Here is a 17,945-nt window from a genome sequence, read left to right on the forward strand (position 1 = left end):
TTCAGATTCGAACCAAACAATGGTCGGGCCTGTTGCCTTTGTTCTTTCCCTATCCGTTTGCTTCTCTGTATCTCCGTTGAGCACACCTTCTTGGAGAGGACCCCGAGCGGCTTGGCGACCGCGATGCGTAGAGCAATGGCGACGCTACCTCTGCGACTCCCCTGCCTCCCGAAGCTTGTCTATCTAAGAACCCCGTTTCGCTTCCCCTTCCTCCCTCGTCGTCCTCCTCCTCAAGCCTTCTTCATGTCGCCTCGGGCTTCCTCGATGTCTCTTGCTTCTTCTCCTTCCTCATCTTCCTCCACTTCTTCTTCTCTTCCGGTCCTCACGTTGCCGCCGCCGCCGCCGCCTCCTCCTTCCGGACATGCTCCGCATCTTCCTAGCGTCTCCTCCGGCGCCGTGGATCTCGAGCCGTACGTTGGATGCTCGATGCCAGGGAGGCGGCTCAGGGTCGCCGTTCTCCTCAGCGGCGGCGTCGACAGCAGCACCGCCCTCCGCCTCCTCCACGCCGCGGGGCACGACTGCACCGCTTTCTATCTCAAAATTTGGTTCCAAGTATGCTTCTTTTTGTACCCTTTAGACACGCTTCTCGAGGAACTAACTTAGGATTTTAGGAGTCTAATTACTTAAAATTTGAATCTTGTAGTTCCTTTCTATTTGGCATTTTTCACCTTAGTTTTCTAATAGTACATACCGACATAATTGCAAATCGAGGGCTAGCGAAGTTTAGATTTCTCAAGCGACAAAATGTCAGTTAAATTGCTGGTCTGGCCATTAATTGCTCATCAACATTCAAAAAAGTAGTCCAATGGTTTTTGATTCTCTTGTCAAACACGGGGCTAGTCAAGTGTTTATTATCTGATATCCAAAATGTTGCCTATGCAAGCAAGTTTTGTTCTTGTAATGGTTAAAGTCGGTCCAGTTTGGTTTTGTAATCGTAATTTGACAGTACACATTACCAAAGTTTTGTAGAAGACAAAATTTTGGCAATTAAGTTTTGCAATTATTATTATTTATGTAATACGCATGCTTCAGTCTAAATGAGAAACTCAATAGTGTTACTAATACTTATTTTGTAGGAAGACTTTCAAAACTTTTGGTCTGAATGCCCATGGGATGAGGATTTGAAATATGCAAGAGCTGTTTGTGATCAGGTGAGATGCATTTTGTTATGGGACTTTGTCTATCAAGATCAGCGGTTGTTGGTGTACCCCAAATTTTATGAAGCTTCAGTTTGGTATATTGATGTCGTGCCCATCAACCTGGTGTATTCTCTATATCTTGAATAGTAACAATTCAAGGCTTCCCTTTAGCAGTTCCAAACATTTTCCTTTAAAGAATGCCTATCTATAAAATATATGGATTGCTATGCTTAAGCTGCACTATTTAAATCAATTGAGTGATTTGTACTTGAATTTCCTGTCACCGAATGCCACTTATCTGTTGCCACATACATAATTAATGAATGCTAGAAACCAAATGCTACTTATTGATTGCACCTGAACTGCAACTCTAGTAAACAATCCAGGAAAGTAAGAAGATTTGGTATAGTGAATAACCTCAGTTTTCAACATTGGTGCTTTGCAACTATGACATAGCTAACTTATTGTGGTCACATTTTTAAGGACAAGTCTTGACAAAATATCATAAAATTTGTTTATCCTTTGGTTTCTTTTCTCGATTCAAAGCAAAACTATTCCTCCTATTTGTGCATCCTTCCTTATTAGGACATGATTCATTCACTTACTGTAATCAAGAACCATGTGATCCTAGGAGTGTATTTTGATTATTTTATAAAGGGCTTGGAATTATATGATATCTTCCTCTTATACAGGTTGATGTGCCTCTGGAACTGGTCCATTTGTCAGATGAATATTGGAACAATGTGGTAAGATGGCCTCTCCCTGCAGCCATTAGTTAGTATCTATGCTGTTGAGAGTTCATTTTTATGACTATTTATTGAACATGGGGTCAAGGAAAATAATGTTTCAAGATAATGAACTATTTTTCTAGCGAACATTGCAGTGGTGAGGGTCCAAAAGAATATTTGTCTTGTTTATTACCTGAAATGTGATCTTTTTCTCTATTGAAGTTTAATGTTTTTGTTGTCTTACTGTTAGGTATGTCACATTATCAGTGAGTATCGTAGTGGCCGAACCCCAAATCCTGATGTTCTTTGTAACACAAGGATTAAATTTGGTATGTTTCATTTACAACTGACAACTTTTACACTGTGGAATTTTTAGCTTCATTTACAGAAGCCCTTTTCTAACTGATTGTTTAATTGTATACAAAAAATTGTTCTATGGTTTAGGTGCTTTTTTGGAGGCCATTGCTAGTATGGAGTTTGATTATGTTGCTTCAGGACATTATGCTCATGTTGTTCACTCATCTTCAGAAGATGGGCCTTCCATTTTGAAGTTGTCAAAAGATTTGGTACCATGCTCAAATTTTTTCTTTCTTCATCTGTACACTTTTGTCTTTGAACATTTGTATGACAGTATGGCTTCAGTTGATTATCATTTGATCACTGGATAAACATGTCATTGGTATACTAAGGTTTTAAACAACACTTGCTATGCTTCATTTTTTTTTGTTTCGTAACCAGCTATACCACAACCTACAAATGCAAGATTGCAGAGCATAGACACATATATAAAGGATGCGTTGGTTAATACTAAGAAGTGCTTCTTCTGCAACTTGAAGTGTAGAAGTCTCCACAAACATTAAACGATTGTTTGGCCCAGGACACTTTGGTTGCAATTGAGTAATTTTAACTTTGCACCAAGTCACTGCCTCCTTTTGATTTCCAACCTTTTTATTATCTCATAACAAGATGAAATTTGAGCTAGAAATCCTTTACATTTCCATAGCCTTGGCACCTTTAAGTGTATTTTGTTGTTTAGTGGTCTTTATCATCTTAGAATCGTTAAAAGTTGTTTGATAGAAGTTCATTGCATTTTGTTTATTCACATGATTTTTATTGAGATCACATGAATAAGCAAACTATCATATCTGATGGGACTAAAAATAAGGATGTATCTATTTTAGTTTATGATGCAGATGTATCTATCAAAGCTTCAAACTGGTTGAATAACTGACTTGTTTATTTGTGTGATAGTCACTACAAACTGATTAGGTGTTGCTCAGCTCCACCATAACTAAAACAAGGATGTTGAACATTTGAAATAAAAAAAAACACATAAAATTCAAAATTTTGCTTGTGCAAATGACAATATTAAACATTTGCATTATTGTCTTATTTTAATTATGTTTCATTTGTGCTATTTAAGACAAGGTTAGAAAGTATTGATCAATAGTACTATATTTAATTTCTCCATTAAAGAATGACAAAGTTGTGATTAGCAGCATTTAGATTCTTTTTAGTCTCTTTTTCATCCATTTGAATTAATTTGATTACGTACTAAATACTGCAGATCAAGGATCAAACGTATTTTCTCTCCCATCTTTCACAGTCTCAGCTCAAAAGGCTTCTTTTTCCACTTGGTTGCTTGAGAAAGGTTAGATAGCTCACGTTTTCTTGAGATATGAAATAACAACATCCAACATTTTCTTTTTGATGTCATTGTATAGTATTTACTATTTTTCAATCTGCAATCCCTTAAATGTGTGATGCACCTTCATGGTCAGCGTGAAGACTGAACTTTCCCACTTTTACTGTTTTGTAACTTGTATTCTGTTGAATTAAACAGGACGAAGTGCGTAGGATATCTACTCTTATGGACCTTCCAAACAAAGATAGAAAGGACTCTCAAGGAATATGTTTTCTTGGAAAGGTAACAATGCCATACTTTCATATGCTGTATTAGTGATGAATTTTAGTTTATCTTGAACCGGCATTTATTGACATCATATTTCATGGATTTTTCATAAGAGAAGCTCTAGAATTTGGTGTCTGATTAACCATTTTAAATGTAGGTTAAGTTTAGTGAGTTTGTTGCAAAGCATATAGGGGAGTTGGAGGGTGTATTGCTTGAAGCTGAAACTGGAGATTATCTAGGAAATCATCATGGATTTTGGTTCTATACTATTGGTCAGCGCCAAGGCCTGCGGCTTTCTGGAGGACCCTGGTTTGCAATTTTGCTTCAACATACTTTGTTTTGTTGATGACCACTGTGTCAATTTAGTCTCTGGAAAACTTCTGTTGTATGCATTGAACTTATGATAGAAATGTTTGTGGTTCCTGTCTTCCTGACCTTAAGAACTCACTATATTAGAAAATTAAACAAAACTATTTGTCATCAACAAGAATTAGTATGTTTAATTGGATAATCCAATTACCAAGATTACTTACATTGTTGCAGGTATGTTGTTGAAAAGGATGTGCGGAACAATGTTGTTTTTGTATCAAGAAACTACTTTTCGTTGGATAAAAGACGGCGTACATTTCATGTTGGATCATTGAATTGGTTCAGTGGTGCACCTCCTGGAAACACTGAGCAACTACAGTGCAAGGTAAAAAAAATAAAATAAACAAACAAGAACTGGTTTCTTACACCTGCATCGTTATATTGCTAGATTTGGTTGCTTCATACATTGTATGCATGTCTTTTCTGTTTGTAGATTGTACAAGAAACTATTGTTAGATGATCAAATATGATGGGTTGCTTTGTGTTCCATGGTATATGGTATTATTTTTGTGAAGTTTTTAATATTTTATCTAGATTCTAGCATGTTAGTGTTCAGTTCCCTGGATGACATGGTATACAAATTCCATGTTGTTTGATTTGATTGGAACCTTTTCTAGGATGGTAGGGAAGAAAACCACGTGGTCTTGTTTAGAAGCATTGATAAATAAAAAACATAGTAATGCAAGTATGACACTTGTTTCCAGATATCCTTTGCTTTATAAGATAGCCTTATGCATGGTACAGGTACATACATACTCTGCTTTGGGTGGCACAAATTGACCTTTTTGCATTGAGCCGGAAATGCATTTTAGGGGAAAATTAGACAAAATAAGGAAAAAAAAATCCAGTTTATGTATGCATATTGACCAAGAATCTTAATCATCAGGTTCGACATGGTCCTGGATTTTATGACTGCACCATTATGGCAGTGCCAGGGATAGATGGTGATGAAGATAATTTGGTGGTGCATCTATCTGAAGATGACCAGGGCTTGGCTGCCGGACAGTTTGCAGCTTTCTACCATGGTGATGTCTGCATAGGTTCAGGTGTTATTATGGATTCTTGGGATGAGAAGTGCTTCCCCATTTGTTCAAAGGCTTTGGAGACTGCAAGGATGGAAGATAAGTCAAAACTAGGGAAACCAATCAGGATAATGAACCTGGATACCAGGTAGAGGTTCTACTGAGTTGATCGATGTTCTATGATCCGGAGATTGCAAGCATATTACAGAATAGCTCAGAATCAGGTATGGACTTTTGAAGCCCAATGTTTTCATGTTTCGTTTGAGCTTGCGTCATCAAAACATATCATTATTTCCTAATTTCCTCATATTTCTTCATCAAGTAGGGAGTTGTGCTCAGGGAGGCAAACATAACCTCTTGGTGTAGCTGTTATATGTCATGTCAGTTGTCCACATATCATGTTATATCGTGGACTAAAATCAACCTGTAGATGATGGTAGACTGGAGGCGTGGGAAAGAAGAGGGTGCAGATGATTTGGAAGTATCATTTCTGTCGCCGAAAAATGTCTACTAATGAGTCATGGACCATATCTTGGTTATTTATTGCCAAAACTGGTAATTGCAATTGGAAAATGTGGTATCGGTGACACCTCTTTACTGACCTTGAGAAGAAGTGCTATATGGAGACTTGCATGTTTTTTATGCAAAAGCCAGTCATGCATCCTAGAATGGCTGTTCAAATTATGTGTTGGACTCAGTTGAACATTTGATGATGCTATGTGTCAACTAAGATGGAGTCTCTCATCAACAGGAACTGATCAAGGATTGATACCAGCAAGCATCTGAAGCAGTTTGTGACCTTGTTAGAGTCTCTTCACCCAACCAGGAACAGAACCTAACTTTGATCTTCTTTGTTCATATGTGCAGTACAATATAGTGAACTCCATGCATTGTTTGATTATTTAGGGATGACCTGACAATTAAGGCATGCCATTTCTTCTTTGCATCTGTCTGTATACTACAAAGGCCATATGCTGCCTCCTTGTGGTGTGCCACCAAAATAAGAATTTCTATTCACCAATCAGATGCTTTTCAGGTTGAAGAACTTTTTTATTTTATTTTATTGACTCTGGTTGATGCAAAATGCAGGAGAACAAATAATGCAGCAAGGAGGACAAATTATTGGTCATGGCCTGTTCTTTCTCTTCCGAGTAAGACATAAAAGCTGAGATCAAAACCATCAAATCACAAGAAGAATTCAAGTGGATTCATTGATCATTTTATTTGGGGAGGAAGATTCAAATCTTTCTCTCTTTTCTTTTTTTCTTCTTAGTGACCCAATTCCCACAAAGTCAACAAGCATAATCTTTTATTCATTAAAAGACATATGTATCTTCAAATAAATTTTGCATCACAGACACACAATCAAGAAGTTCCTCTAAGAAATGACAATCTTTCTTACCAACACCGCATATATTATTCCTTAAAAGACCTTAAAATTATATATATATATATATATATATATATATATATATATATAGGAACACAGTTCTACCGAAGGCAATACGATACAAGAACGAGAATACGACGAACACCGAGCCTGAAACGTAGGTAAGCAGAGGAAGAAGACTCCGCCGCCTCCCTCAGCAGCGCCTCGAAGGCCTCCATGAACGGGCTCAGCCTCCGCAGCGAAGGCACGTACAGCGTCAGCGGCGCCGCTGAGAGCGCCACCGCCAACAGCAGCTGCAGCATCTGATGATTCAGGTCTCCTCTGCCACAATGCCCGCAGCAGCAGCACAACTACACTGCGAACGAGCGATGGGACTCTCTGTCTCTCTCTCTGTCTCTTATGCGGATCGGTGGAGAGAAGAGGAGGCTGCGCCCGCAATTTTGTTAGGTAGAGAAAGGGAGATGCTTGGGGATCAGTGGAACTCACGTAGAAAAGTATGGAGGCGTCCTCAGGTTTGGTAGGTAGGGGTTGACTGGCAGATGCCGCAGCACTGTTGAGGATAACATGTAGCTTTAGCTATTGAATGAGGAACTGACAAGGGTTGACTTCAATGCTTTGAATTCAAGCGCAAATTGTTGTCCAGTATGAGAAAGCTGTGTGTCCTATCAAAACAACTTTAATTTTCTTCTTTTTTTCTTTTCTTTCGCCATGCACACTAACTAATACTGTCTATTGATAATATAATTATCAATAAGATTATTATCTGAAACCATGATCATTGACCAAATTAAAAACCTTAATTATAAGTATGATTCATCTTACCAATCCATATGCATGCAATAAATCCAACAGGAAATTTCCAGGATCACATATGCATGAATAAAGATGTGAACATAACCCTGCTTGACTTGTAACTCATACCTGAACAATACTGATATTAACTAGATCAGATAAGTCATATAATCGAGCATAAACAATGTGACTTGTATCAGAGAAGCATACAGAGGCCAAAGTCAACTCTCCTGCAACTTGGTATGCATCCATGAAAATGATTTGTTGGGCCACAAAACATGCTCATAAATAATATGACCTGTGTTCTCCTCTTGAGAGTGAGGTAAATCTACTAATGTCAACTCTCATCCAGCAAAATTCGCTAGCTGCAACACCATTATAATATTCTCAGAGACCAGTCGTCGGCGACGCGAACATTGGGTTTCCTGATAGTGAGTGCAACTGGGGGCGACGCCCTCCGGAGGGTGAGTGGACCAAGTTCGATGTTCGTTTCATGATTTCCTGGTTCGACCACAGCTTTTTTGGCGCCGGATGGCAGTCCGAGAAGTATGATTCTCTCCACAGTGCAATCTGCGGAAAATTTCTTGTCGCCTACGTTGGAGGGGCGAATGTCTATCGACGTTAGCTTGCGATCAGCGAATATAAAACGCCGATGGATGTATGCGCCCTGCTCAAAGTCATAGCTTTTGCCATCATCGATGTAGAGCTCCCCTTCGGCAGCGAGTGAACCATTAAGGGCTATTACCTGCTCACACAAGATAGCTCCATATATCACTTGCAGAAAATAGATTGAAGAGTGTACTAAGTTGATAAGATCATGATGGCAATACATGAAGCAAAATTTAAACTCAATCATTCCAACTTGAGAATGTTATATTTTCCTTTATGGCATTTACTATAGCAATAGCAAAAAACATCATAGGGACACTAGAAACCTATGCAAAGGAAGCTTGTGGTTTTCAAGCCTTTAAAACTCGTGTAAACTAACCTATTTTTCCATCACAATTTGCAGCCAACCAGATAAAGGACACATAAAGGATTTGGCAGGTAAGAGAGAGCATTTCATTCATAATAAGCATACCAGAGTGTAAGGGTCGTTCACCATCTGGGTGGAACTGCGCCTAAATCTGTCCTTTCTCGGTATAATAGTACCTGCTCTCTGGAAACTGGGTATGCTGTCCTCTGAAACAGCCAGTTTGTGGGAGACACCTCCATCAAACTTGACTCCATTTCTCAAGTTAAACCATGATGCTCCAGAAGGCAAATAAACTGATGCTGACTTTTGATCCTGTCCAGCAACAAAAGAAGATCGATTCTCCTTAAAAACTAATGAAGGAACAAATAAAAGAACTTGTAGGACACATACAGAGAAAAAAATCAAGAGTACCTTTTCATAAATCCCATGGACTAACAAACTTGAGCCAACCAGAAAAGCTTCACCATTATCATATGTTTCTTTGTCAGAAGGAAATTCCAACCACAAAGGGCGCATAACAGGGATGCCAGTTACAGCAGCCTCTCTGAATAGTGTGTAATAGTATGGCAACAATGAGTATCGAGTGTGTATTGCCTCTCTCATCAAAGCAGTGTTCTGCTCTCTGCATTGATTAGACAGAAAAATCATGCACTTTTGTGTAAATATATTTCCATAACAAACATCATATACTGCACAAATCTATGATACATTACAGATATGTTGCTGAGGTGTCCATTTTAGGATGCTACTAAGAAGACATGAGAAATCATTAGTAAAGAAGTTGTTCCATTTATGAGTTAATTGCCTTTAGAACTAGGAACCAAAACTATGCAAACCATGACTCCAAACTAAGGATAGGCATTATTCCAAACAAGTCTATAGAGAAAAAAAAAAAAGGGAAATCATAACAAAAATCTTTTAACAAAAAAAGTTATGCAATTGGACAGCTTCAGATATGCCACAGGAGCTGGTTACCATGATGTAGGGCATACAAAAGCCCTGAATATAAAAAATGCTCTTTAACTGCTACTCGTTACAAGAAACAATTAGGTACTACTTAAAGATCCTTAAACCACAATCGAAACTCAAGGAGTCTCCTTGATGTCCACTGTCCAAATTTGGTATAAAATTTCCCAAGACAAATTTAGGTTAAAAAGCAGTTACCATGTAAAGGAAAATTAGCAAAGAGGAAATTCTACCTTTTTGCTTGCAACTTAAACTCATGCAAATAAGAAGATACTCTCTAAAATTCCTCTATAATTAGGCTAGAAGAAGCAAAAAATGACAAGATTTATCACAGGGACCATGGTTTACTTCAAAGCGCTGACAGAAGTAACACAAACCCCTTTCCTACATATTTCTGCAATTAGAGAATTTGTCCTATCTCATTAAATATCTGACAATCGTGTAAGCAAGAGATGGCTTCAATGCCAGGCCAAACCAGAAACAACATTCATCCATCATTCACAGAACAATACAATTTTGTGCATATTATAGTATCTAAATAGCAATGATACATAGTGCACAACTTGATTATAGAAGCCATTTGCACCACCATTTAAGGATGCAGCGACGACAAGACCACCATGGTTCACCTCAAGGTGTACCATTGTGTTATCTTCAAATATCAAGCCATGGGTTAAGCTTTATCCATTGGATGCACCGGACTAATTGAAAAGTGTGGATCTATTATTAGATTCTACATAGTTCGATTTAGCTTTCAAACAACGAACTGTATATTAGAGGTTTAGAAGTATGGCACATGTAAAAGGGAAAGGAAACCTTAGTCATTTGATTTTCTAATGCTTATAACATATGTTGATCACTCAACTAGCCAACAGAAGTGAATTTTCATATAATCAGCTGCATTAAGAGTTGAAAATTCATCATTTTCTCTTCTTACCTGCATGTAGTGTATGCTATGTACCACACAACCAACAAAGTGAGTCCAGAAGACCTATATCCCTTCTGTTCTTATTCCCTCCTTCTGCTCTCCCTGTTCTTTTTTTCTTTGTTTCCATCACTGCTATTTGTGAAAAACATGAATACAAGTTAAACCATAACCGAATCGCATTGCCCATTTAGATCCTTTTCCTCATCTGCTAATTTTTTTTCTCTCAAATGCTAACAAAGTTAATCCACTGTATATTATAACTAGGATCAACACTCCAATCTATCTGGTTGATATAACAGCAGACCCAATTGACCACTTCCAAAACCATAAAGCATCGACCTCAAAGCCCGTTTTCTATGATCCGGTGCAGAACCTGCCATACCCGTTTTTTACACTCAGGTCCATTCCTTGATTTTTCCTTTTATACCCTAATTGAAGACATAGCTTAAACACTTCTGCTGCTTTCCTTGAAGTTTCTAAGCCACTGGATAAGAACCCATTTACTATGGTTTGAACCTGGTTCCATCATTTATCCTCAGTAGACCTGAAGATTAAATCCTGCTTAAAATGTACGTCAAGGCTAGGCTAAGCTAGTGTCATTATTTTACTAAGCATAAAAACAGCATTAAAAGCTAGGCACAAAAGAGCCTTCTACTAAGTCTACCTGAAACTAGCCAAACTGCAGCATACAGCATATTAAGACAAAGGGTTAATAATGAAGGCAAAATAACACATCACATGAAGTGACAATGAAAACACCATAAGCATTTGACTCATCAGCTGTATTCATGTTGGCCGAACAAGATAGTGACTATGAATACTGGAGCCATAAAAGGTCACGAGAATCTCCAAGTAAGTGCAACAGAAAGGAGCATGAAACCCTAGCATTTCAGTTGCTTAGTTAATATCTATAACAGAATGTACAACAAAACTAGCTTAGTTATCACAAATAAATCAAGTATGATCAGCAGACAGAAATCCTGCAATTAATATAGTATCTTGGTTGTAGATGAAGACAGTAATCATGAATACCCAAATAGCCAAGGCTCTCGTCTCTTGGTGTCATGGTGAGCATGAGCTCTAAAGAATGGATAATAAGCACCAAGCTGGTACCATCGGACTAACAAGTCATTTTCTGGGTTGCCAAAAAACCCTCCAACATCAGCACCTGTGACATAAGTTTATTTTAGAAAAGCATCCAGGTAAACATGCAATACACATCCATAACCAACTATGAAAATTTACTCACCAGAAAATGACATGCCAGCAAGACCAAGGTTTAGAATCATTGGAACCGAAACTCTGAGATGGTCCCAATCTGCAGAATTGTCTCCGGTCCAGATTGCACCATACCTTTGGCTTCCAGCAAAAATAGCTCTCGATAAAACAAACGGCCTGTCTTTTCCATTACCTCTCTTTAAGAGACCATTAGATGTAGCCATATGAAAATAGTAACCATATGCATTGTGTAATTCCCTGTGCTCTACGCCTCCCATGTGTATAGCATCCCTGGGCATGGTTACCTGAGAAAAACTGATAATTATTGCTTTTCAAGAGAGTTAAACATACTTGCAAGGAAAAAAAGAACTTACTCTTGAAGGTAGAATTTGAACATTAGTTACTATTTAGAACTGAACAGAAAAGGTCGTTTCACAAAGATGGTTGATAAATTAATCTTTAATGTGGAACTCAAGCGGAAAGGTTATGGATATCCAGCGAAAAAAGTTCTTAGGTCTTGGAAATCTACAATAACACGAAAAGTAAACAATAACATGAGTATTTTGATGTATAGAGCTTCCAAGTAAATGCTCCTTTTTGTTAATTTACATCCTATTTAATCAATCAGCATGAAAATCAAAACTAGAGTTGAATAAAGACTATGTGGTGCATCATCTGGAAAGGTGACCGTTCCTCTTTCACTGCAATTGCAAATTGAAATTGGTCCTCCAAAGTAAAACTGTGGCTAGATATGTGAACATACAAAATTAATTACTCATGCACAAATAACAACTAAACGCTACTGAGTTACCAGAATCATATTCTGATTTAAATGTTATAATTTCAATAATCTGTATTCTGTAATCTACGATGCTCCTAATGCATAGCCTAACCTTCCAGAAAATCTCCATAAAGCACTTTGTCAACAGCAGAAACTAGATGTAAATGTTGTATATTTTGGACAGAGTGGCTGATCCCCTTCTAATAAACGTAGAAGGGCCACAAATTGACATTACCTCAGGACCATTGAAGACCGAAGGCTCGTTCATGTCATTCCATATGTACAATGATGGTGTTGAACCTACATATTCCTTCAAAGAGAATTTCTCAGCCCACCACTCTCGTATCTCTGGATTCAACATATCAGGATAAGACGAGGACCCTGGCCAGCACCACCCATCAAAATCCTTCCCTGATGCATCTTTCACATAGTAACCCTTCTCGGTCGCTTCTTTGTGCAAGTAAAATGAATCATCCCGCTTGATATGAGGGTCAATAATCGTTACCATGTGCCTCCCCTTGGCAGCCAACTTGTTCTGCATCTCCTCTGGGTGTGGGAACAACACTCGGTCCCAAGTGAAGTATCGCTTCCCATCAGCATGATCGATATCGAGCCACAAGACATCATAAGGTATATCATGCTCATCGAACCCAGCATCCACAGCTGCAACATCCTCCTCGTCCCTGTAATTCCACCTGCATTGGTGATATGCCACTGCAAACTCCTGCGGCATCGCCTGAGTCCCGGTGACCGAAGCGTACTGCCGCAGCACATCCTTCGGACCTGGACCGACAAAGAAGAATGCATCCACGACTCCAGCCTCGCTCATCCAAAATGTGTCGACCCTCCCTGCGTTTGGCGCGGCCGGATCATCCCATCCGGGGGCGAGAACATCAATTTGCATCTCAGCAGCGTTGAGCCAGAAGAATCCTGACGTCGAGCGGGTGCCGTGCGAGAGCATAAAGGGGATGGATCCGTAGATCCCAAAGGGGGAATCATGGAGGTACTCGAAGACATCGAGGTTGAAGAGACGGTAGGGTTCGGATTCATCGACTCCGGGACCTCTAGTCGGACGGAGGGATAGCGACGTCGAGGCATGCTCCGGGATCCCGTAAACGAAATCGGCGCCGTGAAAGGAAACGTCGAAGCTTATCGACTGAGGACCATGAGGCCGCGAGTCGGTGTGGCTGCGAAAGTTCTCCTCCCAATTCTCGTCATCTTTCTTGGCCCTCAACTGCTCGAAATCGAACAGCCCGTGAGAGTTGAGCGAGAGGACGGGCTCGCCCCCAGATCCAGCGCGACGGACGACGATCTGGAAGGGATCGTGGCGGAGGACGCCCTCGAAGCCGTCTGCGAGGTAGAAGGAGGTGGCGGACGCGCCATCTGGGGAAAGACGAGAGAGCCAGAGCCGGCGGTCGTCGAGGTTGGGGAGGAGGACGTCGGGGAGGCGGAACCGGCGCTTTGTGGTGGGGGCGGAGGAAGGGTCCTCGTCGATCTCGAGGCGGAGGATGCCACCGCGGTATACGGAGAGGCGGAGGAGGAGAGACCGCGAGCTGGCGTCGTCGCCGTCGGCGGCGGACGGGTCGTCGTCGGTGACCTGGCGGAGGGCGGGGGCGGGGACGAGGCGGGCGGAGACTGCGCCATCTGAGAGGGAGACGTCGGCCACGGAGAAGGAGGGGAGCGAATTGGGGGCACGGCCGCGGGCGCGCTTGCAGAAGGGGGTCTGGCGGCAGGAGCGGAACTCGTCCTTCTTCCAGGCGGAGGTCAACGAGGCCAAGAAGACTAAGAAGATAAGAAAGATTAAGGCGTCCGGAGATCGGCGATTCAATCTACCCATGGTGGACGGGCAGCCGAAGCGGATGCGGACGCAGAGGCGGCGACGGTGACGACAACGGCGGCGAGACCGGAGGATTTATTCCTCTGAGAAGGGTTCGTAGTCTCGTATTGAAAAATGAGCTTCAGTGGAGATGGGAACTTGGAGAGGAACTGACCGTCCGATGTGCTTAGAAATGTTTCTGATGTGATTCTATGGGATCTACGGGTTCAAACTCTGCACGCATGATTCGGGTCGGACCTCTAACTGAATCCAATGATTGCAATACCCGAACCAACCGGTCCTTTTCTTTGGGCCGGATTGGGGCTTCGGGTTGCTAGAATTGAATTGAAACCAAACCCAAACTTGATCTTGATTGAACGCAAATCAAGTCCGACCCAACCCGGCTTGATCGTTTGGTGCACATTACTTGTAATATCAAATATTGTTGGCTAGTTTAAATTTAACGAAATAAAATATAGAAATTTGAAATTTATTTTATATTCTTGTTATCATAATACTAAATATTAATCAAAAAATTAATTGTATGATCTAATAGTCGAAGTCAATGGTCAACTAACGAAGATTAATCAGAGAGAAATCTCAGAACAATCTTCGTCAGATAATATCCCCCTTTAATATTTGAAATGAATATGTACATTATAATTTTTAGAAATAAATGAAAAATACTCATTTTGAAGGGATATATATATATATACAACTTCAGTTTTTATATTAACAATATTTAACTATTTGTTCCCTGCTGTTATTGGAGAAAAGTAACGGTCCCCATCTGGGACCCGCGTCTGAAGGACGACTCGGACACCCTCTTCCCCATCAATAAACGACAAAAGAAAGCTTGGTGGAGCGCACGAGACTCGTTCGTGTCCGGCTCCCTCGCCATGCAGTAGCCCATGGTGGCGTCCACCTCGCCCGCTCTCTCCACCACGTCTCATCCTCGCTTCCACACGTCTCACAACAAAAGCGCCCTCCTTCGACCTCCATCTCTCTCGACGCAGACTCTCCTCTCTCTGTCACCTCATCCTCACCCTCGCCGGTTCCGTCATCTTTCTCAGCCCCGTGCTGGTGCCCGCGGCGCTGGTGGTGGCAGACTTCATGAGGACACGCTTCCCCGGCCGCACCGTGCTGTCGTCGCTGAGGTACACCCTGAAGCGGGCGAGAGGGTGATGCAGTCCAACTAAACCATTCTGAGGATGGCGGACGCCGTCGATAGCAGGGAGGAGACGGAGAGGACACGAGGCAGCGGTGATTAGAGTACATCTGCTGATGTTAATATAGTATCTGGTTGTACATGGTTTGTGCTGAGTAATCTATTTGAGCCAAATATTTGTTTAGATTCTTGCAATAATAATGATAAATTTCGTCCAGGAGTGGGTTTTCGGATGATTGTTCATAAAACACACGTAATAATAATAATATTTATGATGGAAGAGAGAGATATTTAAGTTCGATTTCTATATATCTAAACATCTATAAATATATATTAATGAATTTGACATATTAAATTGAATTTTCGTCAATGAATAAATATATCGAATATATGTCATAATTCGATTTACATCCGCACCAATCTGAGAGAATTCTCTCAACCGTTGGATTCTCCAGTTCTCACATCTGCATCGTCAACTTCGGATCTGGGCATCGGACTTTAGATGGAAATGATCCGATAAAAACCGGGTCCGTCAATAACTGGAGTCCGTTCACTTCAGCCTCGCATTGGCTAAAGGGCGTCAAGGTCGTTCTGGCACATGCGGCCCACGTGACATCTCCGCTTTGCGCTCTTAAGGGTTTCTTCCGCGCCTCCGCCGCCGTCCCACACCTCATCGCAGAGCCCATTCCTTCCTCTGCCGACGCGACCGCACCTGCTCCGCCAATGCCGACGGTGAGCGTCGGAAGGGACCGCCTCTTCGCCGCCCTCGGCAAAACTTACAGTAAAATCTCCTCCTCCGATCCGTCCTCTCTCTCTCTTCCCTCTTTCTTTATCTATCTCGCTTAATTCTCATATCTGGCGATCGCAGCACAGGAGGAGTTCGAAGCCCTCTGTTTCGAGTTCGGCATCGAGCTCGACGATGTGGTGAGCGACGAGTCTTGATCTTGTCTCGTATAAGTTGGTTCCTTGTGCATTTCGTATCGTTTGTTGCTATAAATGACATCCGTTCCCTTCCTGCAAAGACTACGGAGAAGGCAATTATTCGGAAGGAGAAGCATCTCGAAGATGATGATGCTGACGAAGAGGACGAGGAGGTCATATACAAAATCGAAGTCGCCGCCAATAGGTAACGTTGGACTCATTTTCTGCTGGCTCTGTGTGGTGTCTGGCTTTTGATTTTGGTATGTGGATTAATTGGTATCTGTACTTAATTTGGCTATTTTAGATGGAAAACACGAATTGTTTGAATATCCTGGGTGATAATTTAACTAGATCTTGAATTAATTGACATTCAAGGGGTGAAGATGGTATCATGTTATTGTGCTATCGAAGAACCTTTCGTTGACAGTTATGGTGCATCATATGAAGTGCGTTCAAGATGTTTTTTTGTTAATACTGTCATGCTTATAACTTGTGCTGTATATAGTATGTAGCCTTTAGCTGATAGCCTGATGCAGTGCATTCAATAAAAATGAGTTGCAAGTGAGTCCAATGTCATAGAAAGTCCTTGACTAAATGCTTCTCTGATGGAAATAAATGTAGCTTTCTTCTGAAATTTATTTCTGATAATTGATGATTTATTTGTAATATTGAATATAATATAGTTTCCATCTTCTCTTTTTTTTCTTTTTCTTTTTGACATATGCAGATATGATTTGCTCTGTCTCGAAGGGATTGCTCGAGCTCTCAGAATTTTTATTGGAAGTGAAAAAAGTCCTCTATATACAATCTCTGATGTCCCACCTAAGTCTATGCTTAGAATGCATGTTAAACCTGAGGTAATTACTTAAGTGACTGAAGCTAGCTTCCTAGAGTATATGTGTCATGTTGTTGCACCACATAAAAATGCTTCAATGTCAATGCCTTTTCTCATTCATTTGGCCACAAGAAAAAAACAGGATATTGACATGATGCTCTGGTTTAATAGACCTCATTGATCCGACCGTTTGTCGTTTGTGCCATTCTAAGAGGAATAGCCTTTGATGAAGCCAGATACAACAGCTTCATTGATCTTCAAGATAAACTCCACCAAAATATATGTAGGTAATATCTTTGTTTCTTGCTTCGTTTTCTGTTTTTCTTGCTGTTCCTGTTGGTACATGACATCTGCGTTGGTTCTCTGGTGAAAAGTTTGTTCTTTTTCTGATACCAGGAGAAGGACCTTAGTTGCTATTGGGACTCATGATTTGGACACAATACAGGGTCCTTTTACATATGAGGTAAATGTTTATAGATATGCATATTTAATCTTTTAGTGTCTTACTAACATTTTGTGCATTGAGAATATGCCATACTGTTGATAATGAGTTTGGATGCATGTGGGGTTATCATAGAGAAAGTGGACTAGGAGCAAAACTAAGTAAAGATGTAAAAATATTAAATTTCCATTGTGGTTTAGTAGGTCTTGCTAGTAGACTCCACAAGTTATGTGCTAACTGTTGCAGGTTAATATCCTTGTGGTTTATATTAGCCGCTTTGCGATGCTAAATATCTAGTTAGAATTTTATTAGATTGCATGACATGATGGATTTAAATTTAATGAGTTGTACTTCTTTACTGTTCACAGAGAAAAGTCAAGTGAGGGTTTTGTTGTGCATCACTGATTTCTCTTCAGTATGGGCACTTCCATTATCTCACAATTTTCTTTCTGCTTCATCTTTTCAGGCTTTGCCACCTCAGGAGATTAATTTTGTGCCTCTAAAGCAGGTAGCATACACATTTATTTATGATCGTTGGTACT

The 17,945-nt window shown here is 40.5% G+C and overlaps 3 protein-coding genes across 5 annotated transcripts in view; 2 read left to right on the forward strand and 1 right to left on the reverse strand.

Annotated features, from left to right (window-relative positions):
- The first annotated feature begins 40 nt into the window (after positions 1 to 40).
- On the forward strand, positions 41 to 6,191 carry LOC135665599 (uncharacterized). Of its 3 annotated transcripts, none has more exons than XM_065177228.1 (11): positions 41 to 552; positions 1,077 to 1,151; positions 1,832 to 1,885; positions 2,118 to 2,196; positions 2,312 to 2,433; positions 3,435 to 3,518; positions 3,711 to 3,794; positions 3,937 to 4,088; positions 4,323 to 4,473; positions 5,035 to 5,394; positions 5,493 to 6,191. In XM_065177228.1, the coding sequence occupies exons 1-10, from the start codon at positions 124 to 126 to the stop codon at positions 5,320 to 5,322; spliced, it is 1,518 nt and encodes a 505-aa protein (XP_065033300.1). In that variant the 5' UTR covers positions 41 to 123; the 3' UTR covers positions 5,323 to 5,394; positions 5,493 to 6,191. The 3 variants fall into 3 exon arrangements, with proteins under 3 accessions (XP_065033300.1, XP_065033299.1, XP_065033301.1); XM_065177227.1 differs by having other exon boundaries at positions 42 to 552; positions 5,496 to 6,191; XM_065177229.1 differs by having other exon boundaries at positions 284 to 552; positions 1,081 to 1,151; positions 5,496 to 6,191.
- A 1,272-nt stretch (positions 6,192 to 7,463) lies between these two features.
- LOC135665598 (probable glucan 1,3-alpha-glucosidase) lies at positions 7,464 to 14,203 on the reverse strand. Its single transcript, XM_065177226.1, has 6 exons — positions 12,457 to 14,203; positions 11,472 to 11,745; positions 11,255 to 11,390; positions 8,740 to 8,950; positions 8,434 to 8,640; positions 7,464 to 8,097 (listed from the first exon to the last, which is right to left on the reverse strand). The coding sequence occupies exons 1-6, from the start codon at positions 14,056 to 14,058 to the stop codon at positions 7,729 to 7,731; spliced, it is 2,799 nt and encodes a 932-aa protein (XP_065033298.1). The 5' UTR covers positions 14,059 to 14,203; the 3' UTR covers positions 7,464 to 7,728.
- A 947-nt stretch (positions 14,204 to 15,150) lies between these two features.
- LOC135665601 (phenylalanine--tRNA ligase beta subunit, cytoplasmic-like) overlaps positions 15,151 to 17,945 on the forward strand; it is a 4,786-nt gene continuing 1,991 nt past the window's right edge. The window contains exons 1-8 of the mRNA XM_065177232.1: positions 15,151 to 15,194; positions 15,661 to 15,986; positions 16,074 to 16,129; positions 16,228 to 16,331; positions 16,854 to 16,983; positions 17,133 to 17,248; positions 17,358 to 17,424; positions 17,870 to 17,940. Of these exons, the coding sequence (XP_065033304.1) occupies positions 15,151 to 15,194; positions 15,661 to 15,986; positions 16,074 to 16,129; positions 16,228 to 16,331; positions 16,854 to 16,983; positions 17,133 to 17,248; positions 17,358 to 17,424; positions 17,870 to 17,940 (914 nt within the window). The remainder of the gene's footprint in view (positions 15,195 to 15,660; positions 15,987 to 16,073; positions 16,130 to 16,227; positions 16,332 to 16,853; positions 16,984 to 17,132; positions 17,249 to 17,357; positions 17,425 to 17,869; positions 17,941 to 17,945) is intronic.

This window comes from Musa acuminata, unplaced genomic scaffold (assembly GCF_036884655.1).
Source record: "Musa acuminata AAA Group cultivar baxijiao unplaced genomic scaffold, Cavendish_Baxijiao_AAA HiC_scaffold_1033, whole genome shotgun sequence".
NCBI classification, from domain to species: domain Eukaryota; kingdom Viridiplantae; phylum Streptophyta; class Magnoliopsida; order Zingiberales; family Musaceae; genus Musa; species Musa acuminata.

Coding starts and splice junctions, on each gene's coding strand:
- LOC135665598 (XM_065177226.1), bottom strand. CDS start 14,058: ATGGGTAGATTGAATCGCCGATCTCCGGACGCCTTAATCTTTCTTATC. Junction 8,951..11,254: donor CGAGAGCCTTGGCTATTTGG/GTATTCATGATT, acceptor TAATCAATGCAG/AGAGCAGAACACTGCTTTGA. Junction 8,641..8,739: donor TCCATGGGATTTATGAAAAG/GTACTCTTGATT, acceptor GTTGCTGGACAG/GATCAAAAGTCAGCATCAGT.
- LOC135665599 (XM_065177228.1), top strand. CDS start 124: ATGCGTAGAGCAATGGCGACGCTACCTCTGCGACTCCCCTGCCTCCCG. Junction 2,434..3,434: donor TGAAGTTGTCAAAAGATTTG/GTACCATGCTCA, acceptor TAAATACTGCAG/ATCAAGGATCAAACGTATTT. Junction 3,795..3,936: donor GAATATGTTTTCTTGGAAAG/GTAACAATGCCA, acceptor TTTTAAATGTAG/GTTAAGTTTAGTGAGTTTGT.